This window comes from Cyprinus carpio, chromosome B14 (genome assembly GCF_018340385.1).
Source record: "Cyprinus carpio isolate SPL01 chromosome B14, ASM1834038v1, whole genome shotgun sequence".
Taxonomy (NCBI): Eukaryota; Metazoa; Chordata; class Actinopteri; order Cypriniformes; family Cyprinidae; genus Cyprinus; species Cyprinus carpio.
The window spans coordinates 1,676,916-1,704,121 of NC_056610.1; the positions used below are offsets into that span (position 1 = coordinate 1,676,916).

Here is a 27,206-nt window from a genome sequence, read left to right on the forward strand (position 1 = left end):
GCAGTTATAAACCAGGAGCAGATATTAAAAACAGCTTCACACCGAGCGCATATCAGTTATCCTGCTCAAACAGAACCAGCTCTGTCTCACAAACATCATAAGTGTTTCAGGCACTGACATAAACTCACTTGCATTGTGCACTTAAAAGAAGGGCATTCTCATCCTTTCTTCTTTCTGCAGTGTTTCACATATCCAAACAGTCTTCAAGAAATGGCTAAAAACCATCGCTTTCATCTATACTTGACTCTCTAACACTTGCTCTCTCTATTCTATTTCTATTCTTGTTTTCTTTTTAATCATTATAAAAAATAATAACACTAACTTGACCCTCTAACACTAGCACTCTCTATTATATTTCTATTTCATCAATTTGTCATTCTTTTTTATTTATTATTTGAATAAATAAATAAATAAATAATCTTGCTATGTGCTCTGCGTTAGACTAACCAGCACTTATCACAGCACTTATATATTGTATTGTTGCTCTTTTGTTGGTCAGATTCCGCAGATAAACTCTGTGAATGATGGTCACTCGATCAACCACAACACTCAGCAAATCCCAGATATATATGAATCCATCCTTTAGACAGACAACTGGTGATGTAGTGGTGAGATGTGCTGGACGTGACATTTTGTTTATGACAATTCAAGGGGGAAAGAATGGTGACACTACCAATGAAAAGTTTGGAATAATTACAGTAAAGTTTTTTTTTTTTCAATAATTTTTCAATTTATTTGATCAAACACACATTTAATCAAAAGCAACAGTAAAGACAATAAAAATATAACCTATAAAAAAAACATTACACAAAACAAAAAAAAAAAAAAAAAAAGAAAGAAAGAAAGAAAGAAAGAAAGAAAACATATGAGGCAAAAAAATGAAGCAGCTCACTACCGAAAGTGCAAGTTTGCATCCCAGAAATAAATTGAATTTTAAAACAGTTCTTTCATATTATAATACTATTTCAGTATTATTGTTTTTAAAGTGTTTTTGATCAGATAAATGTATACCTTTGGACTTTATGAATGAAGTCATAAAGAAGTTATCTGTTTTCTCATGCAGACATGTACAGGCTGGAACTGGTTGGTGGTCTGGGTGCCATCATGCTGATATTGGGGATCTTCACAGCCATCTATAAGTGCTATAATGTGGAGATCATGCTGTGCTACCGACGACACTTCGGCAGCGATGAGGCCGATGATGGTATGTAAGAATAACATGAACAATAACAGTTTCTGTTTCTAATTACAAATATTTGGGGGGCAACATCTACAGTAGTTCATGCAACTGTTTTTGCAAGCCATGCAAAAAAAATACAAAATAAATAAATAAATAAATAACATTTTTACTTAATGTAATGTAAAGTCCTGAACAGATGACTAGAAAAGCTTAAACAAGGCCTTAATGCAATTTTTTTATTTCTACAAATTCTACAAAATGCATACAATACATATATCATAACATAAAGAGTTACCTACACTCTCAGAAAAAAAAGTACAAAAGTTGTTTTGAAGTCTTTGAAAAAGGTACTACTTTGTACCTTATCTGCCCCTAAACAGTGCATATTAGTACCTTAAAAGTACTTATTAGTACTAAAGTAAAGTAAGTACTTCATGGAGAGAGCACTGAACTCAACTGACTGAAGGGGGTCAAACAGATCTCTCTGTAAGGCCTGCAAGACCACAGTAAGATCCCAAGAGGGAATGAGACATGGCCTTGGAGGGTTCAACCTCCTGGCACCTCTGAGGAACCTGATAACCAGATCGTTATCAGCCTCCCCACCGATCTGCCTCCCACAGTGTCGTGGTTAGCCGCAATCGCGACCACGTACACCTTAAGTGTAGAAGCAGACAGGTGCCTGTCCAGTCCTCCTTGGAGGAAGGAGAGCACAGATCCGATGCCACATCTCCGAGGGTCCTTCCCCTGGGAAGAACGCTACTTCAAGTTGTACAACTGCCTCTTCGAGGGGGCTCTGGCCTGAGGAATGGTTTTCACCACAGCTGGTGAAAGGTCTCCAAGTTCCTTCTGGTCGCGTCCAGGGACCAAACATGAAGGTTCCATAGATCCAGGCGCCGATGCCAAATTGTGCCCTTCCCATGAGAAAGGAGGTCCTTCCTCAGGGGAATTTGCCAGGGAGAAACCGATATCATGAGCACAAGCTCCAAGAACCAGGTAAAAGCACAGTCAGCAGCTCTAGGCAACTGATATGCCAGTGCAGCCAAGGGCCTGTCCAGAACCCTGATGCTGCCCACCCGTTGCACACGGTGCCACAACCTGTCTTGGAAGTATCTGTTGTAACAATGACACATCTGGACACCTGTTCTAAGGGAACTCCTGCCCGTAGAAAAGAGATGTCCTCCCAACCACTGAAGGTATGGCGACACAATGGTGTGATGTTCACATGGTGTGAGCCATGACACCATGCCCATCTCAGGACTCGGGTATAAAGCCAGTGCTGAAGTGATCACATATGCATCAGTCCCAGCAGCATGACCATGGCAGAGGATGGCATATGCCCCAGGAGACTCTGAACGTTTTTGAGAGGGACCACCGTTCTCTGCTTGAGAGCCCTCAAGCATTTATTTCAGCACTGACTGAGCACGATCCTGAGAGAGGCGTGCAGTCATCGTAAACGAGTCCAATTCTACACCAAGAAAACAGATACTCTGCACAGGGGAGAGTTTGCTCTTTTCCCTTTTGACCCAAAATCCTAATCGGGCTAGGTGGTCGAGCACCATATCCCTGTGTGCACAAACCAATTCTAATTCAGAGCTAGGATCAGCCAGTCATCTAAGTAATTGAGAATGCAAATGCCCACTTCCCTGAGAGGGGCAAGGGCAGCCTCAGCAATCTTCGTAACGATGCGAGGAGACAGGGACAGCTCAAAGGGAAGAGCCTTGTACTGATATGCCCATCCTTCGAAAGCAAACCAAAGAAATGGCCTGTGCTTTGGTAGGATTGAGACATGAAAGTACGCATCCTTCAGGTCTATTGCCACAAACCAGTCCAGATCTCTGACACGTTAATATGTGCTTGAGGGTTAACATTCTGAATGAAAGCTTGTGAAGGGCCCGGTTCAGTGTCCTCAAATCCAGGATTGGTCTGAGCCCCCCACCCTTCTTGGGTACAATGAAGTATGGGCTGTAAAACCCCTTCTTAGTTTCTGCCATGGGGACGGGCTCAATTGCATCCTTCTCAACAAGGGTTGTGACCTCGGACCAAAGAACAGCGTCATTCTCACCTCGTACTGAGGTAAACCTAATGCCCCTGAACTTGGGCGGGCGCTTGGCAAACTGAATCGCATAGCCAAGCCGAATGGTTCTGAGAAGCCATCAGTATGGATTGGAGAGGCTTGACCAAGCATCCAGATACCCTGCCAGCGGTCTCAAAGGAATGTTGTGGTAGAGCTGAATTCACCTTCCTTACCCCTGCCGGAAGTGGATCCAGGCTGGCCAAATGGTCCCTCCTCCCTGGGTTGCCCATCTTAGGAACACTTTGAAGCCTTGCAAGGGTTCCTGGTGCCCTGATGACGAGCTGGCGGTGCCACCTTCCTGCGAGTGGTGAGCCGTTGGTCAGGCTTGACTGAAGGCCCGGGCTGTTGCGGGGCCTCAGCAGTCCTCCCAAGGGGCCTTCCCCAGCGATGAGCAGACGGGGGCTGCTGACTTGGGGTACAGGAGCAGGACCTGACCCAAAAGTTGAGAACACCTTCGTCCAGTTCTTTCAGCGCCTTGGCCTGGTAGTGTGATGTAACACAAAAATCTAACAGGAAGTTTTCAAACACAACCAATAAGAATGGCACACTAATTCATTAGATTAGATTAGATTAGATTAGATTCAACTTTATTGTCATTGCACATGTAAGGTACAAGGCAACAAAATGCAGTTAACATCTAACCAGAAGTGCAATAAGCAGCATATAGTGTACAAGGTCTACAATATGTTACAAATGTACAATAAATATACAGATAAGGCAGTATTATGGACATCATTTACAGATTTTTAAATACTATCAGCATGATATACAGATAGGTGTGCTATGAACATACTATACAGATGGATTATGTAAAAGTGTATATACACTATAGGCAGAAACTATGAACATATGAACATAATTTACACTAGTGCAATGGACAGTAAAATGCATAGAAAATATTTCAGTGTGCAAATGGATTACTCAGTATTCTGGATGAACAGACAGTAGTGCAAGCAATAACAAGTTTTTTGCTTGTTTGTAAATAAATAAATAAATCAGATGTAGTGATGAGGAGGGGTGATGAGTCTGTGTGTGTGGTGTGAGGGGGTTTTGGAGGGTGTCAGGGGGCAGAGTTCAGTAAGGAGACAGCTGTAGGGGAAAAGCTGTTCCTGAATCTGCTGGTCCTTGTCTGGTGGCTCCTGAAGCGCCTCCCGGAGGGCAGGAGGTTAAACAGTCTGTGGTCAGGTTGAGAGGAGTCCTTAAGAATGCTGCGAGCTCGACGTAGACAGCGTTTCCTCTGGATGTCCTCAATAGCAGGGTCCCTGTGATGCGTTGGGCAGTTTTCACTGCCTCACACTAACTCCTCACGTGCTTCACTGAACACCAAGCAATCATGGCTTTACAACAGGCCTATAAACACACATCTACACACTTACAAATGCTTGATGTGTTTCATTTCTTTGGCAGTTGTGTTTTTGCTTTTGAGTGCTTTTGAGATGTCAGTAAAAAAAAAAAAAGTTTGGTTTCAATCTTGCTTTCGTGTTTATTGTGAATTTTTCAACTTCTCTCTGCCAATTACTTTCAGTCTTGTACAGAAAGTACATAGGAGCTTGAAGAAGAGCTTTGTTTGAATAACTGAGTATATGATGTGCAATTCTTGAAATTACAAAAAAAATGCAAAATGCTTTTGAGATGTGTTTGTGATATTTTGCATTCAGTGCTTCATTTTGCAAGAGATGTGAGGCATTTTGTAATTTTTGTGTGCAATTCTTGGATTTACAAAAAAAAGGCAAAGTTTTGAAAACGTGTGTAAGCAGTTGAAAAAAAAAAAATTAAGCATGAAGCTGCATCCCTAAACCAAAGCCCCGCAGGACACATAAATGAGACTGTACAAATTTACATGCATTTGCTAAAACGTAAAATAGTTACAAATTGTCATGAGACTGTGTTATTGTACCGACCAATTTATAACAATAATAATTCATGCATAATATGATGAAAGGATTAACCTGTGCAATACAATATATCTGTTCCTTACAGACAACAAGGAATATGACGCCTACTTATCTTACACCAAAGTGGACTTTGAGTCAGTGGAGCGTGAGATGAGTGAGGAGGAGCTGTTTGCTCTGGAGATCTTACCTGACGTTCTGGAGAAACACTACGGATATAAACTCTTCATCCCACACCGGGACCTCATTCCCAGCAACAGTAAGAGCAACACCTGACATTCACACGCTTACAGTCATCAAAACACACAGCAGAAGACAGCTCATGTTTGAGTGCTCAGAGTTGATGATGTGTATTTCTAATCTGAGTCAAAGAACCGACTCTCTCTCAGTTCTTGAGTATGTTTGACCGGTGCATGTCCAGCATAGTATTAGGGATGTGTTCTGCTTGGTTACTGCAACTCTACATTCAATATCAATGTCAATGTCAGATTTATTTATATAGCACTATTAAAAACAACCATGGGTTGACCAATGTGCTGCACAATAAAAACATTTCAATAAGACAGTACAAAATACTTACTAAAAGAAACAGTACAGTAGAAAGTTCTCATTGATAAAACGTCAAATCAAAAAGGTAGTTTTTCAACATGGATTTAAAAACAGATCTAATAAAGAGAAGCAGAGCATTCCACAATCTAGGGTCCACAACTGAGAACGTGCGGTCACCCCAGAACCAAAACTCCCACATGTTCAGTCAGTAAATCTGATAAATCCGGAGAGGCTGGGGGGCTGACAATAAATCGGATAAATAAGAGGGGCCAAATCGTTTAGGATTTAAACCAGTGGTCGCTGAGCTGTCCTACAGATCAGTAAAATCACACCTGAAGCAGCTAATCAAGATGGGCCAAATTGTTTGGATTAACTCGATAGCTCACAGGCAACCAGTGCAGAGAACTTAAAACTTTTTTAAATTAACTCGATAGCTCACAGGCAACCAGTGCAGAGAACTTAAAACTGGTGTAATATGATCCCGTTTTTTGCAGCTGCATTTTGAACTATCTGTAAGCGGGATAAGGCTGACTGACCAATCCCAAAATACAACGAGTTGCAGTAGTCTAAACTACATGTGATAAAAGCGTGAATTACTATTTCAGAATTTTTACTAGACAAAATAGGTTTTACTTCTGCTAGAAGTCGAAGCTGAAAAAAGCAGGACTTGACCACCGTATTTATCTGTTTGTCAAATTTTAAACCATCATCAAGAATAACACTCAGATTTTTTACCCAAGGCTTCACGGAAGAAGTTAAACTGCCAAGATTTACTTTCGGTGTACTATGAGAATCCGACGGACCAAACACAATTATTTCATCATTTCACATTCATCATATAATCAATTATAGCATGCTGGAAAGATGTGTAAGGGATACTGTTGCAAAATAATCACAGACAGGCCTGTTCTACAAATGCAAGTTGAACAAACTCGGGATTCCAGTATTGGTTTTGCTTTGACAAAACAAAACAAATCCAACTCGGCTTGTTCAGTACCACGACACGCATTATACATTTCTGTCAACTCATGGCATATCCTAAACTTGTGATTAGTCCACAATCACATGCACGGAGACATGTGACATCTGCAGCAAACAGAGAATCATGTGAAACAGGAAGAGAGACGGTGCCATTCACTTCCTGTGAGCGATGAGCTTCTCAGATGATGAAGGATTGCTATAAACAACATGAAGAGTTGAGATACATTTAACACAACAAGACAAAACGGCCACAGAAGCTTGAGAACTGCTGAAGAGAGATAATATCTGAACAGAAAAATATATAGCAACAGTAATGTGGATTAATGGCTACCCTTAACAAAAAGTAGTATACTTCAAGTTTATTTTATGAAGTATACTTAAGTAAAGTTCAAGTATATTTTTAAGTATACTTTATGTAGCAAGTATACAAATATCAGTGTTCTAGTAATATACTTCTAAGTGTACTGTTTCAGTACTCCTTGGGACTAAATTGGCCCACTTTCTAGTATATAAAAGTATACTTTTAAATATAATTTAAGTATAAAATTAGCAAAGTTTGAGTACACAACTAGTTTACCTCTATGTTTGTAGTTTGTACTGCAATTATACTTATAGGTATACTGATGGTTTACTAATTAAATACTTTGTACACTTTGAAGTATAGTCTCAGTAAACTACTAGTTTAGTAGTTTTATACTGCAGGTATACTCATAAGTTTTCTTTAAGTAACTTTACAAAGACTATGAATTGGATTCAGAATAATAATCAAAACGTAGATGGAGTCGATCAACACCCCAAAGCTTGACTGTAATTATTAGAGTAAAATTATTACTCTTCATCGGTCGACATTTTATTCCATAACGTTACAGTTGTGATGCTGTTTCATGTCAGATGATCGTGTTAAATTACATGTGTTAGTATCTGTTGTTTCTTTTTCTTCTTCACTTATGTTTTTTTTTTTTTTGGAAATTCTGTACAGAAGATGTGTACTAGCGCCCTCTACCATATAACAATGAAAACACGGGTTCTAGGAGCACGAGTATAGCTCAAATATATTTAGACTTTTTGTGAGTATATGTCATAAATGTCATTTTAAGTATATTTCTGAGGAGTACATAAAGCCCATTCCTAAGAAGTACATAAAAAGTAAACTAAAAGCATACTTTCTTATTTTTAGTTTAAAAGGAGTATTCTAATAGCACACTTGAATAAACTTCTTTTTCCTATGGGTATGTTAATATGCACACTCATAATGACATTTAGGCAATACTGTGATTAAACTTCACCGCATGTAAACACAATATGTCAACCGTTGTACAGTACGTTGATGCAAATACATTTCTAATTGTCTTAATCATCTTATATGGTGTATACATATATGGTGTATACACAATAAACATGCATGAAAACACTTTAATGAAGAATGAAGTGACCAATAATAGTCAAATATTCCAGAGAGCTGTGCGAAATATGAACATTCTTAGTTTGATCAGCTGGTGTAAACCACTGAATCCTTCTGCATTATTTAGCAGCATCCAGGATCCTCAATCCTTTACGCTGAGCGGCAGTGCAGTGTTTTCCCACGTTCAGCATGTGTAGGAATATTAAACATGAAAAACTCCTCTGTAGAGAGCATGTCATCTCCTTTCTGTAAGATGCAAAAAATACCCCATTAAACATGAGGAAACCCACACCAACACAAATTCATATATTAATTCATTGATGTTATTGACCCCATAATCCCATCCAGGAGAAAAGAAAAGGCCTTTTATGGCACCAATGCAGATCAGTAATATATATTAATTCATTGATGTTATTGACCCCATAATCCCATCTTCAGCTTGTGATGCATTCAGAAGTCATGAAAATTCATATATTAATTCATTGATGTTATTGACCCCATAATCCCATCTTCAGCTTGTGATGCATTCAGAAGTCATGAGCTCAGTGTTGTGGGCGGATGATGGGTGTGTGAGATTACGCTGCTGAGGTGTTGGCATGCGGTTATCATCGTCTGTTTCTGTGCTCTTGCTTGTGTGTTCTTGATGGAGCGTTGTTATGCAGTAGGTGTTTTTAGCACATTGATGTCTAAGGATGTTTTGGACTCTTGCTAGGTTGTTTACCAATATCCCCAGATACATTATGATTTAGGTCCCTCCTTTATCATAAACCAGATCTTGTAGAAAAGTTGAACTGGAGGTTTGTGAGGTTTCATCATGCATGTCTGTGGTAATAATGGAGCAGGATAAACCCCTAAATACACCTCAGTGTTGCAGAAAGTAATGCATTACGTTACTTTTGCATTACTTTTTTATCACCTGGTAATGTAAAATACAAACATAAAAAAAAATAAATCCAAAAAACTCAAAAACACATACAACAATACAAACAATACAAAATCAACCAGGCTGAAGGAAATGTAAATTCAAAAAGCTCAAACAAACCTTTTAGTCAAGTCACCTTTATTTATACAGCGCTTTTAACAATACAGATTGTGTCAAAGAAACTGTGTCAATAATGCAAAATGACAATAGTAAACACTTGTCAAAAATAAAATAAAAAACACTAAACACTTATAATATTAAAAAATAAAAAACAATTAAATTTTACAATAGTAAACACTATTAAAAAATTAAACAATAGTAAACACTCATGTTTTAGCTGTGCTGCCATTCTGGATTGCATGGAGAAAAAGATGCAGGAGAAGAAAGTTCAACACTTTCTTCTCATTCAAAAGAAAAGAAACACAAAAGTAATGTTTATCCACAGTAATTTCTGCTTATTAGGGCAGTTGAATTGGATCATCGAAGTTCAGCAGCAAAGACATTGTTTAATAAAATGGGATTAAATACATAAAGGATATTTGTGTTTTTAACACATTTAATTATTGCAGGTTTGCATCATATTCTGTGTTTAATTCACTTTGAGGAACACTGAATCTGTATTTGTGCAGCGAGATGAGTAAATGCATGTTGCCATCTAGTCTAGAACTACAGTACACACACAACGCTCTGCACTTACTCCTGATTTCACTCAACATGCGGACAGGAGAGCTGTCAGTCAGTAAATTAATAATTAAATGTGTTACTTTACTACTTACTTGGAAAAAAGTAATCTGATTACTTAAATGGCATTACCTGTAGTGCCTTACCCCAACACTGCACACACTATATTTAGTTGTCTTTGCTTTGCACAAACAACAGAAAGCTCTAAAAGCAATGATTTCTGAAGCGTCTGTGTGTGACATCCATAGTCACTGTCTCTCTCTGTGTCTCTAGCGTACATCGAGGACCTGGCGCGCAGCGTGGAGCAGAGCCGGCGTCTCATCATCGTCTTGACCCCTGAGTTCGTGGCCCGCCGTGGCTGGAGCATCTTCCAGTTCGAGCCGCGGCTGCACAGCATGCTGGTGACGGGTGAAATCAAGGTGATCATGATCGAATGCTCGGACCTGCGCAGCGTCATCAACTACCAGGAGGTGGAGGACCTCAAGCACACCATCCGCGTGCTGTCGCTCATCAAGTGGTGCGGGCCCAAGAGCAGCCAGCTCAAGTCCAAGTTCTGGAAGCGGGTGCACTACGAGATGCCTGCGAAGAGAAAAGAGAGCGTGTCCCGCAGACAAGTCCTGGACTCGGGCGAGCAGGGGCTGTTCGGCGACCTGCAGGACGTGTCCACCGTGGCTATGACCACCACCTCGGCGTCGCTAGCGCCGGCTCACATCGAGATACCGGACTACAACGAGCCGGGCCACCTGCAGATGCGCCACTTCTGCCGCAGCTACGAGTACGAGCTGCCCAGCTCCGCCATCGCCACGCTCAGCGGCCGGCACGTGTACTGCAATCTGCCCATGACGCTGCTGAACGGACGGCCGGCGCACAACGACATTGGCAAACCCAAGAAAGACATTCACTTGAGCAGCCCGTTCGTGCCGCTGTCCAGACCAGAGCTTTCCAGTGACATCTGGTAGAGCGGCTCCGCCAAACATCGCTTCGACGATCTCATCCTTTCTTCCTTTTTATCTGCATGAGTTCATCTTGTTAGGATTGAAAAACACATAGGGCCAGTTTTACTAACAGCTTGAGCCAGCGCAAACCGTCTTTTGGTGTTAAAACAGTACTATCAGGATTTACTAAAGTCGCACAGTGACAAATTAGCATTGAAAAGGCGTGGACAATTATTTTTGCGCCTGATCTTATTGAAAATGCATTTGTAAGAGTTTCCCTTTTAGACGCAAAATTTATGGAAGGAGAGTATTCAAATGAACCATGCAACGAGATTGGCTAATGTTTGCGCTCATCAAATTACTGGTGTTTGTGCCATTATTTAACGCCCCCCAAAAAAGCATGTCTTAAACTATTTTGCAATTGAAATGGCTGCAATTGTTGTTACAGAGAACAGAGAGCGCGTGGTAGAAGGGAGAGGATTTTTCCACATGTATTAATTTATTTTGAATGTCAGAAGAACACATTATCTGAACATATCGTTTGCCAAGCCATGCTATTTTTAATTTGCTCCAGGAGATAAAAGACAGCTTGGAAGCCTCAACTAGGAGTCACGCTATACGAGGTCTATCGACCCTGCTGAAAAAACAATAGAACCATCACAGAAAATTCTAATGGTTTCCATTACAAACATTACAAACCATCAACTTTTAACCATTAAAAAAATAATAATTTTCTGTAGTGTGTTTTGGGAAATATTCCATTAGGATTTATTGGTTTTAACAAGCCACAAATAGAAGGTGACCAATTACCAGTAGAGACCCACGGGGACCATAACAGTTTCCATTTAAACCAATACAAGTCCCATTATAACCAGTAAAACCATTACAAATGTTGTGATGGTGTTATTTTCCAGCAGGGAAAACTCCTTGCAACCCTTCATTTTTGGCCTGCGGTTCTTTTCAACTTACTGTGGCTTTTTTTATTTGTTTATTCTTTATTTGTGACTACGCTAACTTGCGCTGCACTTGGTATATTGCATTGCTCGATGTGTAAATGAGATGCTGCGTCTGTCTTTAATTTGCACGTTGTTAGTAAATCAGTAAATCATCGGCGCTGTTGTGGACTTGCACTCTCACGCTAATTCGCCCTGTTTAGTAAAACTGGCCCAGAATGGTTTATCTCGCTTTCTTCCAGCCTTTAGTGTTTTCATACTTTGAAGAGCTACTGATATTGTTATCTTACTTGAATTTTGAGGTAATTCTGCTATGTACAGTTATCCCATCAAGCACCGCATCTGGTTTATTTGACATTATGACTTTCTTACTACAGCACAAAAATCACAATAAACAAAAGACAAAACATCTAAAAAATATTAGGTTCTATTTATGCAAATAATTACTATTCAAATCTAATAAGCACATTGATATGGTTTGTAGCTAGTCGATCAGTTATTAACAAATTTTACACAAATTATCAAAAGACACATCTCCTTTAATGGTGTCTCTGGTATACCTCAGCATTCTGAAGTTTTTCATACATTATGGATGGATGCATCTGGTGTATCTGGTACTACAGATGAAGCATTTCAGTGCTGGTAATGATCAAACACTTTTGATCAATACTGATATTTATTAACATTTTATTGAATTTGTATGCCCTCTAGAACGAAAGGTCACTAAAATCAGTGATTTGATTTTGTATACTCACGACTAGTATGCGTTTTACTCTTCAGATACAGTCATGTGTGGAAGAGCTGTTCTTATACTCACAAACCAAGCAGTTTGTCTGATTCACAGGTTTCTGGTTTTGGCCTATAAATTATTTGTAATATACCTTGCAAAAATAACAATTGTTATCAGACCAACAAAATAAATAAACATATGAGTAACTGACTGTGAGAGATGCCTTTATAATTTCATCTTGTATTAAAACCCATTTAATCGCACCGGTCACAATAGTGACCACAAAACCATTTATAAAGCTCTAGAAACCTTACTGACTGATGTTTTAGTGCACTTCCTGCAAATATGGAAAATAAAGGGTCTCACTGAAATAGGTTTCACATGATTAGTGCAGATTGTCACATGACCAGAGCAGCTTATTTCCTGTCTGCACCTTGAGAAGATAATGACTGCAACAAAGCTCCAAAACTAAAGGCTAGTAAAGTATGTTAACATACAGATATGAGAAAGATTATACATCTTAATGGTCACAACAGTGACCGCTGGGATAACAGTGCATTTAGGTATACAATATAAATACAATCGCAGCTGTTAGTGAAAATTGCACTAAAATGTTGCAATGACAAAACATTGCACTAAATTAAAAGTTCAAATGTTGCAAATAAGTTACAACATTAATACTGGCAGCACTAATATAAAAAAAAAAATGATACTGTATATGTTACAAAAAAGTAACAATTTTGAAATATGTTGATGATTGTGTTTTTTTTTTTTTATCTCAGTATTCCTATCAATGTTTTTATGCATGATAGCAACCCTAGAGTGTAAAACGACCATAAAACACAATTTTCACATACTTTTCATATATATATATAGAAAATAATGATTGATTATTTCAAAGGGTTACTAATGACAACTCATTGGGATATTTTCATGTCTGGGAAAAATGGTGGATTAGACGTGTTAATGTGATGAAACTGACCACAAAGGTGGCAGAATGTGACTAATAAAATCTTTAATGACTATTAAATCATAGGCCAGGGTTGAGGCTACAGCAGACTGTATTACACGGAGATGGGAAGCGTTGTTTTGCCGCGAGCAGAGGAAGGCGCAGCTTTTCACTTTTCACTGGTTTTCCGGGTTTCCTGCGTTTGTCCTGAGAAACTCCAATCCTACTACAGCGAAGGAGAAGCTCATGAATATTAAATAGATCCTGAGCTCGCTTTGTAACGGTGCTGTTGAGTGTCTGGAACATGAGCTCATTAATATTACGCAGCCGAGTGCGCCGTGACATGATTGGCTAATCCGCCAGTTGTGGAACGCCCACTCATACCAACGTTCGAGTTGAGTTCGCTGCGGGGCGAGAGTTCCGTTATGTTTCACGAGCAGATCCTTCGCTATAGTAGAGTCAGATCCGCTGATGGGCAGACATACTGTTCCTCAAACCATGATCAGATAAGAAACTCTGATACTGGCAGACGAGCTCATTAAAATGGCGAGGGACTTCACTACAACGAGTCTGAGTAACATCGACCTCGCCTCTCTCCGGGTGAGTGCAGAACCTCGCGGGTGTTTCTCATTTCACTAGTTTCGCAGCGATAGGTCGAGCTCGGAACAAACTTTCTGTCAGCGCTCGCTCACACTGATTTAGTTGCGACAACTTGTATAAACTTTGCTCTAAATGTCATTTCAAGTTTAGAGCAGTCGCGAAACTCGAGAAGTAACGTTACATTTCTGTCAGTCGTGTATGAAACTGTCACAGATAGTGAAGTCAAAGCCTCAAATCACAGTCTGGAGATCCGAATCCGAATCCGAATCAGACTGCGCTTTATTAACAAGTGTGTTTACACACGCAAGCAATCATCTAGTCACAGAAATAGTGCTAACATACATCTCAATTAATGTTATAGAATACTAACCAACATGAAAATAATTTAAAGTTTATAATTTAAAGTGTTTTTTAGCCATACTATAGTAAAGTACTTAAAAGAATGAGTTGTAGTAGTAATTCTATAGTTGCTGTGGTAATAACATCTATAGTAATATAAACATATTTCAAGTATTCTACAACTATAGGGAACATCTACTACTGTTTTCTGCAGGCTAGTACAGTATTTATTTCAGTTTTAGTTCACTATAGTTAATACTACAGTAGCATTAATTAACAAAGTGTTGTAAATACTATGATATAATACAGTATAACCCACTTTACTATAGTATGCTTCAAAAACACTATAGTAGTTACTATAGTAATAATAAAGAGAATAGACAACAAATAAAACATATAGAGACTGTGGTGTTAACAGATGAGATGTTTTCATGAGTTATATGCAGATGTTCAGTGTGACATCATTAAGGACAGCTGGCAGCGTCAGGGGCCCCTGGAGCTCGGCGCTTGACCCCTGTGACTCTTGATTTCAGGATCCGGCAGGGATCTTCGAGCTCATCGAGGTGGTCGGCAATGGGACCTATGGACAGGTTTACAAGGTTTGTGCTGATCATTGCTCGTCTCGTTTATGAACTTTTCCAAATTCAGACTTGGAATGTAATTTTATTAAAGAGATTTAGTGTCACCTGGTGATTATGTGGCTCGGGAGCCTGCAGAAGTGCCAGCTCTCAGCGCTGGTGCGATAAATAGTTTGCTAATGAAACCTACGCGTGTGGTTTCGGTCTTTGACACAGTGTTTGGGTGGAGCTCACTTCCTCATGACGGTCAGAGCATGCTTCACAGAAATATCGGATCTTTAAAGAAGTGTGTAGTGAACGCAGACATCCTGTGAGATGTGTGTTTGATTCAGGTCAGGGTGGATCTGCAAGCGTCCCGCTGTGGATCGTCTTGTGCAACCGTTTCTTCTAAAGCATGCAGTAAAAGCAGCACAGAGTGTAGGGTGGGACGCACACAGATTACGACAGCCTCAGGGTTTCTATTTCAGGCTTTTATGTTGTGATTGTGTGATACTGCATCATATTTTAGTACCATATAACACACATAGTTGTATCCATGTTGTTATGATAAATGCTAGTGCATGACATATGTTCTCTTACACATAGATCAAACCCATGTATTAAAGGCATAGTTCAGCCCTTCTGTCCTCATGTTCTTCTGTATGAGTTTCTTTCTTCAGATGAACACAAAAGAAGATTTTTTGAATGCTGGTCTCTATTGACTTCCATTGAAAAACCAACAACATATTATTACATATTATTGCTCCTTTCTTTGATTGCTTCTGTTATGCTCATTTGTACGTCGTTTAAATGTAATTAAATGTAAATGTACTGTATTTTTCCTCCCCGTACTGTGGAGGTCAACGTGGAGCAGCAACTGTTTGGTTATCCATATTCTTTGAAAGGTCTTATTTTATGAAAGATATTTGTAAAAGTTATAATGTTCATACAGGTTTGGAGCAACTTGAAAGTTAGTAAACGGTGACAGATTTTTTTTTTTTTTGATGCACCGTCACTTTAAGAAAGTTATTTCTTAAATCATTTGCAGTTATTTATTTTGTTAAATCATTTTCAATCTAGAGAAATTGTGTTCTAAATCCAGGAACATGCTTTTGGAAGCATATATCAGTGATGATTTGCCATAAATTAGGGTAATTAAGTGGAGAAATATCCATTCTGATTATTAGTAGTAATTGCACAGCTAGTTCTGCATTCACTTGTTTCATCATGTATTTTCACGTATGAGGCAACACAGACTTTTACTGCACTCTCACTGTAACTGCATCTTTAAAATCCACATGAAACGGAAATTGCGAGGGATTTGTCTTCTGTGTTGTGACATCATACATGCAAACTGGTCACCTTTGGGTGAAACTCACCATTCTTACATTGAAATACTCCATGCACATGATTCAAAGAAGAACAAACCGTCTTCACAGACGTCTTTAAAGGCATTTTCTTTCCATCCTACCCCTGTATTAAGCCTAAAAGTGGTGTTTTTAAATGCTGTGTACAGGGGTAACCGCTGTAGTTTCAGTAAGCATGTTTTGTGGAGCTGTTGTTGTTTTTAATGTCTCTGGCGTAGACATCAGTGTTGCTTCAAAACCCGCTGCTATTTAAACAACATGCAGGTCTTTTATTACATCAGATTTTCAGCTGCTGATTACAATCAATCTCTTGGAAGATTAGATGTGATCTCCCCCTTCCTCTTAAAGGGATCATGACATGAGAAATCAAATTTGCCTTGATCTTTTGGCATATAAGAGGTCTTTGTATCATTAAAACATCCTGCAAGCTTCATAGCTTCAGACGTCGCCCTCATTATAAACAAAGCATTTATTTAATCAAGCTCCAAAAATGGCTCGTTTGGATTTGATGTAGCACCAGTCATTTGCATAAACACGCCTCCAGAGCTACACATCAATGAATAGTATTCTTCGCCCCTTAAAACAGATCGTTTTAGACAGAGGGTCATGAGGGTTGAACACAATCATTTTTCCACATATTTTTTTTTTTGTGCATATAACTTTATTAAGATTATAAGTAAACCTCAAGCAACATATTAAAATAATAATAAAAAAAAATCCATCTCATGACCCCTTTAAAATTTGCTTCAGCACGTCCATTTGTTTTTTAAATTGACCTCAATATTTATGTCCACTCCAGGCAGCATGTCGTCCAATAACACGAAATATGAAGAAAAAAACTGAACCATCTTCTGGGTTTAGGATGACAACACACTGTTTTCATTTCTTCCTTCAGTCAGTTCAGTCACTGGTAAAACACAATAAAACAGTCCTTTATCAAAAACAATAAAGGACTTTATTGTGCATCAATTTCCACAGCTTTTCAACAATCTTTTAAAGGATTTTTCAGAGAACTGCTTTGTCTGGAGTATAATCCCGCTGTCACTCTTTTTAGACAGCACTTCCTGTTTATGTCCCAGTCGTTAAATACAAAGTGGCGCTTCGCAGGCATCCTGGAGAACACAAGGAAATCCCCTCCGACAGAAATACCATCTGAAAGCAGCCAGATTCACAAGTCATTGGCTCTTGGGCGGTGTGTGATGGGGCACGGGAAGCAGCACTCATGATGAGGAGACAGGCTGCTGACCTGCATGTCCTCGCTCAGAGCGCGCTTCTTCAGCTCCTCTTGAAAGCATGGTGTTTGGTGGGATGATGTCATTGTGTGGTCATGTAAATGTGTGTTAAAGAGGCCGTTTCCTCTCCTGATGTTTGCTGAAGTGTGTGTGTGTGTGTGTGTGTCTGAGCCGTGGTTTATAAACACACGCTCATCCAGTCAGTTGCATCATGGTTGGCTCTTTTAGTCGTCCTGTGCTGACCCATTTCCAGTGAAATGCATTACAGCATGAAGAACGGGCCGCCCAGAGCAGGAGTGCCTTCATCAGCCTTCATCAGCGTCTTAAAGACATGAAAATGTTCATTCAGGCATCATTAATGCTTCTCCAGACCTGTAGGACTTTCTTTCTTCTGCTTGATATAAAAGAAGATATTTTGAGAAACATCTGTGGGTTTTTTTGTCCATACAATAGACATCAGTGGTCACCAAAATGGTTTCCTTATTCTAAATATCTTCTTTTGTGTTCAGCAGAAGAAAGAAGGTCATACAGGTTTGAAACAACATGAGCATGAATAAACCACGACGTTTTTGAATGAACTGTCTCTTTAAGTGGAAAGCGTCATATAACACTGCTAAAAAAATATGAAAAAATAAAATTAAGCAAACACTTAAATCAAACAGTGAATCTCAATTAATTAAATATTTAAGATGAAAATATTTACTTATGTACACTGTGTAATTCATTGAGAACCAAATGATGTGAAAATGGTCAATGGAAACCAAAGTCAGCAACCCACTGAGGGTCAGATTTAAGATCAGTTGTGTTTGTGATCAAAGCACATCATCATCTGTGAAACATGGAGCAGTGTGATGATGAGCATGTCTTCAGTGGCTCTGTGTTACTGGTGTTTAGTGATGATGAGACAGAAGACAGAAGCAGCAGATGATGAGCATGTCTTCAGTGGCTCAGTGTTACTGGCGTTTAGTGATGATGAGACAGAAGCAGCAGATGATGAGCATGTCTTCAGTGACTCTGGGTTACTGGTGTTTAGTGATGATGAGACAGAAGCAGCAGATGATGAGCATGTCTTCAGTGGCTCTGGGTTACTGGTGTTTAGTGACGATGAGACAGAAGACAGAAGCTCCAGACGATGAGCATGTCTTCAGTGGCTCTATGTTACTGGTGTTTAGTGATGATGAGACAGAAGACAGAAGCAGCGGATGATGATCATGTCTTCAGTGGCTCTGTGTTACTGGTGTTTAGTGATGATGAGACAGAAGACAGAAGCAGCAGATGATGAGCATGTCTTCAGTGGCTCTGTGTTACTGGTGTTTAGTGATGATGAGACAGAAGACAGAAGCAGCAGATGATGAGCATGTCTTCAGTGGCCCTGGGTTACTGGTGTTTAGTGATGATGAGACAGAGGACAGAAGCAGCAGATGATGAGCATGTCTTCAGTGTCCCTGGGTTACTGGTGTTTAGTGATGATGAGACAGAAGACAGAAGCAGCAGATGATGAGCATGTCTTCAGTGACTCTGGGTTACTGGTGTTTAGTGATGATGAGACAGAAGACAGAAGCAGCAGATGATGAGCATGTCTTCAGTGACTCTGGGTTACTGGTGTTTAGTGATGATGAGACAGGAGACAGAAGCAGCAGATGATGAGCATATCTTCAGTGGCTCTGGGTTACTGGTGTTTAGTGATGATGAGACAGAAGACAGAAGCAGCAGATGATGAGCATGTCTTCAGTGACTCTGGGTTACTGGTGTTTAGTGATGATGAGACAGAAGACAGAAGCAGCGGATGATGATCATGTCTTCAGTGGCTCTGGGTTACTGGTGTTTAGTGATGATGAGACAGAAGACAGAAGCAGCGGATGATGATCATGTCTTCAGTGGCTCTGTGTTACTGGTGTTTAGTGATGATGAGACAGAATACAGAAGCAGCGGATGATGATCATGTCTTCAGTGGCTCTGTGTTACTGGTGTTTAGTGACGATGAGACAGAAGACAGAAGCAGCAGATGATGAGCATGTCTTCAGTGGCTCTGTGTTACTGGTGTTTTAGTGATGATGAGACAGAAGACAGAAGCAGCGGATGATGATCATGTCTTCAGTGGCTCTGGGTTACTGGTGTTTAGTGATGATGAGACAGAAGACAGAAGCAGCGGATGATGAGCATGTCTTCAGTGGCTCTGGGTTACTGGTGTTTAGTGATGATGAGACAGAAGACAGAAGCAGCGGATGATGATCATGTCTTCAGTGGCTCTGTGTTACTGGTGTTTAGTGATGATGAGACAGAAGACAGAAGCAGCGGATGATGAAGACAGAAGCAGCAGAGATGATGAGCATGTCTTCAGTGGCTCTGTGTTTACTGGTGTTTAGTGATGATGAGACAGAAGACAGAAGCAGCAGATGATGAGCATGTCTTCAGTGTCCCTGGGTTACTGGTGTTTAGTGATGATGAGACAGAAGACAGAAGCAGCAGATGATGAGCATGTCTTCAGTGTCCCTGGGTTACTGGTGTTTAGTGATGATGAGACAGAAGACAGAAGCAGCAGATGATGAGCATGTCTTCAGTGACTCTGTGTTACTGGTGTTTAGTGATGATGAGACAGAAGACAGACGCAGCAGATGATGAGCATGTCTTCAGTGGCTCTGTGTTACTGGTGTTTAGTGATGATGAGACAGAAGACAGAAGCAGCAGATGATGAGCATGTCTTCAGTGGCTCTGGGTTACTGGTGTTTAGTGATGATGAGACAGAGGACAGAAGCAGCAGATGATGAGCATGTCTTCAGTGGCTCTGGGTTACTGGTGTTTATTGATGATGAGACAGAAGCAGCAGATGATGAGCATGTCTTCAGTGGCTCTGGGTTACTGGTGTTTAGTGATGATGAGACAGAAGCAGCAGATGATGAGCATGTCTTCAGTGTCTCTGTGTTAGGTGTTTAGTGATGATAAGACAGAAGCAGCAGATGATGAGCATGTCTTCAGTGGCTCTGTGTTACTGGTGTTTAGTGACGATGAGACAGAAGACAGAAGCAGCAGATGATGAGCATGTCTTCAGTGGCTCTGTGTTACTGGTGTTTAGTGATGACAAGACAGAAGACAGAAGCAGCAGATGATGATCATGTCTTCAGTGGCTCTGTGTTACTGGTGTTTAGTGATGATGAGACAGAAGCAGCAGATGATGATCATGTCTTCAGTGGCTCTGTGTTACTGGTGTTTAGTGATGATGAGACAGAAGACAGAAGCAGCAGATGATGATCATGTCTTCAGTGGCTCTGTGTTACTGGTGTTTAGTGATGATGAGACAGAAGCAGCAGATGATGAGCATGTCTTCAGTGGCTCTGTGTTACTGGTGTTTAGTGATGATGAGACAGAAGACAGAAGCAGCAGATGATGAGCATGTGTTCAGTGGCTCTGTGTTACTGGTGTTTAGTGATGATAAGACAGAAGCAGCAGATGATGAGCATGTCTTCAGTGGCTCTGTGTTACTGGTGTTTAGTGATGATAAGACAGAAGCAGCAGATGATGAGCATGTCTTCAGTGGCTCTGTGTTACTGGTGTTTAGTGATGATGAGACAGAAGACAGAAGCAGTGTGATGATGAGCATGTCTTCAGTGGCTCTGTGTTACTGGTGTTTAGTGATGATGAGACAGAAGACAGAAGCAGCAGATGATGATCATGTCTTCAGTGGCTCTGGGTTACTGGTGTTTAGTGATGATAAGACAGAAGCAGCAGATGATGATCATGTCTTCAGTGGCTCTGTGTTACTGGTGTTTAGTGATGATGAGACAGAAGCAGCAGATGATGAGCATGTCTTCAGTGGCTCTGTGTTACTGGTGGTTAGTGTATGTTAGTGATGATAAGACAGAAGCAGCAGATGATGAGATGAGCATGTCTTCAGTGGCTCTGTGTTACTGGTGTTTTAGTGATTAGTGAGACAGAAGACAGAAGCAGCGGATGATGAGCATGTCTTCAGTGGCTCTGTGTTACTGGTGTTTAGTGACGATGAGACAGAAGACAGAAGCTCCAGACGATGAGCATGTCTTCAGTGGCTCTATGTTACTGGTGTTTAGTGATTATGTGACAGAAGCAGCAGAAGAGCAGAAGCAGTGTGATGATGAGCATGTCTTCAGTGGCTCTGTGTTACTGGTGTTTAGTGATGATGAGACAGAAGACAGAAGCAGCAGATGATGAGCATGTGTTCAGTGGCTCTGTGTTACTGGTGTTTAGTTTAGTGATGAGACAGAAGACAGAAGCAGCAGATGATGAGCATGTCTTCAGTGGCTCTGTGTTACTGGTGTTTAGTGATGATGAGACAGAAGACAGAAGCAGCAGATGATGAGCATGTCTTCAGTGGCTCTGTGTTACTGGTGTTTAGTGATGATGTGACAGAAGACAGAAGCAGCAGATGATGAGCATGTCTTCAGTGGCTCCGGGTTACTGGTGTTTAGTGATGATAAGACAGAAGACAGAAGCAGCAGATGATGAGCATGTCTTCAGTGGCTCTGTATTACTGGTGTTTAGTGATGATGAGACAGAAGACAGAAGCAGTGTGATGAACTCTGAAGTGTGTAGAGATATACTCTCTGCCCAGATTCAGTCAAGTACAGCAAAGCTGATTGAGAGGCGCTTCATAGCACAAATGAACACTGACCCAAAACATACAGCAAAAGCAACCCAGGAGTTTTTGAAGGTAGAAAAGTGGAATATTCTGCGATGGCCGAGTCAATCTCCTGATCTCAACCCTGGTGTTCTCTGCAGATCCCAGTGGAGCTGCATAGTGCTGATCTGAGCACAGGTCTCATTACTGGACCTCAGGCCCTCACGACTCCCTCATTCAGTCAGACAGACACATGCTCCGTGTCCTGCTGGAGCTGTGACAGTGCTCCTCTAGACACCCAACCTTCAGTGACATCATAACATTTGATGCCACTGACACTGTTTGATGAAAACAAAACTTAAACTGAACTGAATAATGACACTATTGAGTGAAGGGCTGTGACAGTAAATTGATGCATTGCAAATCGAGAAATGATTCTGCATCAGTTCTGAGATTTTGATTCTCTGTTGAATTGATAACTGAGCTTAGTTGTGAACTGCAGATGGTGCTGTCATATTCTGCTTGCCTCCAGTTCCTTACACACACTTAAACCTAAAATAATCATTCATAAAGTTAGAAAAGGTTCAAGTGCGTTACAAGGGTGTTCACAGTGGGCTGTGTTTACATTAATCTGGCGTCATAAAAGCATTCTGAGCCGAGGTGAAATTACAGACAATCGGTGCGTTCCAAACAGGATTTATCGCCCTCTGAAGTGCTCAAAACTGGCCACTTCAGAGGGCCCTTCAGAATGAAAGATTTTGAAGGGTACAACTGATGGAGACTTCGGGCTCCCATGATCCTTTGTGCTGATTCTTTACATGATGATGGCTCCTCTGTGTGGACAAGAGATGATGACGCAGAAGGGCACTTCAAGAAACAGTTGTTTGGTCCCTTACACCATTCAACCCTTTGAAGCTCTCACTCCGGAGGATAAACCCTGTGAAGAGATCAGGGCATAGGGAACGCAGGGTCAGCCGAACACACAAGCACTCTTCAGCTCTTCTTTATGAGTGTTTGAGATAAAAACTAGATAAGAATCCATTCCAGAGAGCGTTGTGATGCATCGATTTATTGTCCCAGCCCTAACTGTGTTGATAGAGCTGCTTTACAGCAGAACTGGGGGTTTTCTTTTACTATTTTCTTTTTTATTTTCCTGTTTATTTCTGTCAAGCTGCTTTGAAACAATCTCCATTGGATAAAGTGCTTTAGAAATACATGTGACTTGAGCAATGCAGAATCACTGACCACAGCGGCAGGAAGAAGTGAATGATTTTCTCTTTTGTTTAATATTGCTGATTATCAGTGTATTATTGTGATGATAGACAGCAGCGTGGCTAATGTCTTCACTCAAGACTTCTGTACAGAGCAGAGTGATTGAGACACCGCTGTGCTGCTGTTTCTGAGTAAAGCGAGGGCGTGAGCTATTCTGAAACCATGTTTTGTAAGAATGATGCAGAAACTGCTCGTCATCTACCAGGAACTTCCCACAAATACACTACTGTCTTAAGCAAAATCATTTTGGCAGAAATCTGTTGCAAAAATGTAACAACTTCTGATCACACTTCAGTCACACTCCATTTCTTACAATACAGATCAATTGAAAGCAGATAACTCTTATTGTTGCCTTCAGTTTCATCAGTTAACGCTAGTGAGATCATTCAGATCAGTTCAGCTGAGTGTGCACTGAGTTCAGGTCATGTGTTAAAGGAGTGTAACATGATGATGCACACCTTCTCTTCCATTAGACTTCATTTCTCAGAATCATTGCTCATTATCAACATTTATTATTACGATTAAAGTGACAAAATTATCACTGTTATCAATATTATCACAGTACTGTTAAAATGCGCCGGAAATGTTCAAAACGTTTGATATTTAAAATCAAACAAATAAAATGATTTTTTTCTGTTTTCATAAACACTAAACAATAACATTACCAATGATGTCTGGATTTTAAATGACAACAGTGCATCTAATAACGTGCAACATTTTTAAAAACTTTGGGAAAGTTTCATAAAATTGTAAAGATGCAAACAAAATGCCATTGAATCTTTTCTGGAGACCGTCAGAATCTTCAGAGGTACATTCATATAATTAATTCATACCTATATTAATTTGTATAATTCCCTTAGCACTCTTTTAATCCCTCACAGCTCTTCCAGAGTTTTCACTCAAAGCCTGCTTCTCTTCTGTGTGCACCTGTAAACCCCTGCTTTGTGCTGCACAGTGTTTGTAATCCAATACGGTTTCAATGGTAATTAAAATATAAAACGATAATACTAACGGTGGGGAATTTTCTCATGATTTATCATCAAACAGAGTTCACGTCTCTGTGTTTGTTGCACACACTCAGTCTCATCAGACGGAAGCATCGTTCGCGTATACTAAACACAGAAGGAGAACAAGCATGAACTGCAGTGTGGTGAAGTGTCACAGGAGTCTGAAGAATCTGCTCTCGTTCTTGTGTCTGGTTCATCAGATGTTTAATCATATAGAGCCTGCTCTCCTCTCATCAGACACTTCTCTCCTCAGCCGTCTCAGCGCGGCGTCAGCGGCTGTGTGTTATGAGAGGATGAGGAGAAGGAAAGGATGAGTGATCTGGTCATGTGTGCTTAGACCAGAGCATCAGAACACTTCTCAACAGTCTCTCTGCTCACCACGCCTGCATTTATTTGATCCAAAATACAGCAAAAACAGTAATGTTGAGAAACATCATTTCAGCATCATTACTCCAGTCTTCAGTGTCACATGATCTTCAGAAATCATTCTAATATGATGATTTGCTGCTCAACAAACATTTCTGATTATTACTATTATTAATATTTAAAATAGATGAGTAATTTTTTTTTCAGTGTTCTTTGATGAATAGAAAGATCTAAAGAACAGCATTTATCTGAAATCAAAAGCTTACCAAACAAAATACACTAAACAATACAAAATTTTTGGGGGTTAATTTGGTCCTTTAAATTTATCAAAAGGGTTATAGAAATTAATACTTTTATTTAGCAAGGATGCTCTAAATTGTATCAAAATTGATCAAAAAGTGTTGATAAAGACATTTATAATGTTACAAAATATTTCTATTTCAGATAAATGCTGCTCTTCTGAACTTTCTATTCATCAAAGAAACCTAAAAAAAATATACTCAGCTGTTTTCAACATAATAAATAATTATATAATAAAAATGATTTTCTTGAGCAACAAATCAGCATATTAGAGTGATTTCTGAAGATCATGTGACACTGAAGACTGGAGTAATGATGCTGAAAATACAGCTGCACATCACAGAAATACATTACAGTTTAACAGAGATTCAAATATATTAATTAATAAAAATATTTAAAAATATATTACTGCTTTTGCTGTACTTTGGCTCAAATAAATGCAGGCCTGGTGAGCATGAAGATAATTCTTTAAAACATATCTAAACACCGTACACAAGCTTCTGAGAGGCAGTGTATATGGATCTGCTCTGGTCATGCTGTCGGTCAGTGTGTGGTGTGTGTGATGCTGGACACACTGAAGGAAGTGTGCTGTGTGTTTGAGGATGACGGTGTTACATCTCATATCTCAGCACACCCAGGCTTCATGTGTCAACAAGAACCCCTTGAAATCTGCCTCATTTCCCTCCAAATTGAGCCTTTTCCACTTAAATATTGCTGTATTTCATTTAAATAGTTTAATTTAGTGTTGTTTTCTGGATTCTGTGTTTTTTGATTTGTAGTTGTAATTTTATTATCAAAAATGTCGGTAATCGAATGAATGCATCAGATTTTAAGAATTTGAGATGCTGCTCTGAAGTTCATGTGTTCTTAAAGTGAGATGCATTCACAGATCAGAACTGAACCTCGCTGTGTGCTGGAGCTCCTGATCCATTCAGACAGTAAACTGTGTGTGTGTGTGTGTGTGTGTGTGTGTGTGTGTGTGTGTGTGTGTGTGTGTGTGACAGGGTCGACATGTGAAAACAGGACAGCTGGCAGCCATCAAGGTCATGGACGTGACGGAGGTATGAGCTTCATCTGAACATCTTCACACCACACTCTTCACACTGCTGGATCAGTCAGAGCTGTGCACCCAGAGAACATACACAGAGAGCAACTACTGCTCATCACGATTTCTGCATCCTTTGATTAATGAAGCGTGATTGACATAAAGTGTAAAAAATAAATAATTAAGATCATAAAAATATTGTTGCTGTTTTAACAGAAGACAGAATAAGCTCATTTGCAGTTAATAAGAAAACATAAAGTGTAAATGTTCAATAATGCTGTAGGTAAAAATAAATATATTATTTATATTTTAATATTATTGTATTTATTTTTTGAGCTTTACTAACAAATCTGAATTAACATTTCAAGTCGTATTCATAATCGTATTTTGGCAGAGATTCGAGGGATCTGATTGTGTATTCTGTGTTGTGTGTTGTGATTGCATAATGATGTCATCGCGCAATGACTTCACAACATCATTTAGCAACATTTAAGCAACACGGTGTCCTGCCTTTAGCAACTTTCTCTGAAAATGCTTTGGCAACTCTGCTGCGGTGATGTGCTGTGCTCTCACACACGTGTCTCCTGCAGGACGAGGAGGACGAAATCAAGCTGGAGATCAACATGCTGAAGACTCACTCCCATCACAGGAACATAGCCACGTACTACGGTGCGTTTGTGAAGAAGAGTCCTGCGGGTCAGGACGACCAGCTGTGGGTGAGTGAGGGAGAGAGAGAGACATTCACCTTCTATAGATACACCTTTCATGTCTGTGAGGCAAGAATACATAGAGCTTTCTCCACCGCCACAGAGGATGTGTTAAATTAGACGTTAGGCCTTGATAATAACATAAGGAAAGACACGTTTTGAGCAAGTAGATCTCTATGAATTCATGTGCATCCATGCTCTCACTTTATTCATAGTAAGATGGCAGTGATGCACAAAGGAAATAGGTTATAAAACCAGAAATTGTAACGCATAGGCATGTTATATGTTCCCATGTGCATGTGAATAGTTTCTCGAGGGCACAAACAGGTTTCTTGTGTGCATGCAAAAGTCACTTAGAGAAGAACAATGTAAAAAAACCCTGACTATAATACCTAATACAAAGCTGAAATAGTGCTGTATGAACCATTTATGTTAAATACGATCTAGAAATCGACTGAGAGGTTTGGAAATTTGAGTCTGGAAAAGTATGTAATTTTGAAATGTGTTAATGTGTTAATGAAACACTGTAGTCCTCTTATGATTATTCCTGTTCTGGACACGCAGGGAGAGGAGAA

At 40.0% G+C, this 27,206-nt stretch overlaps 2 protein-coding genes across 2 annotated transcripts in view; both read left to right on the top strand.

Moving 5' to 3' along the window:
• Positions 1–11,944, top strand: part of il1rapl2 (interleukin 1 receptor accessory protein-like 2) — a 221,624-nt gene extending 209,680 nt beyond the window's left edge. The window contains exons 10-12 of the mRNA XM_042737732.1: positions 1,064–1,204; positions 5,235–5,405; positions 9,955–11,944. Of these exons, the coding sequence (XP_042593666.1) occupies positions 1,064–1,204; positions 5,235–5,405; positions 9,955–10,640 (998 nt within the window). The 3' untranslated portion in view covers positions 10,641–11,944. The remainder of the gene's footprint in view (positions 1–1,063; positions 1,205–5,234; positions 5,406–9,954) is intronic.
• A 1,690-nt stretch (positions 11,945–13,634) lies between these two features.
• si:zfos-2326c3.2 (mitogen-activated protein kinase kinase kinase kinase 4) overlaps positions 13,635–27,206 on the top strand; it is a 49,958-nt gene continuing 36,386 nt past the window's right edge. The window contains 4 exon segments of the mRNA XM_042737704.1: positions 13,635–13,848; positions 14,721–14,786; positions 25,884–25,940; positions 26,515–26,640. Of these exon segments, the coding sequence (XP_042593638.1) occupies positions 13,792–13,848; positions 14,721–14,786; positions 25,884–25,940; positions 26,515–26,640 (306 nt within the window). The 5' untranslated portion in view covers positions 13,635–13,791.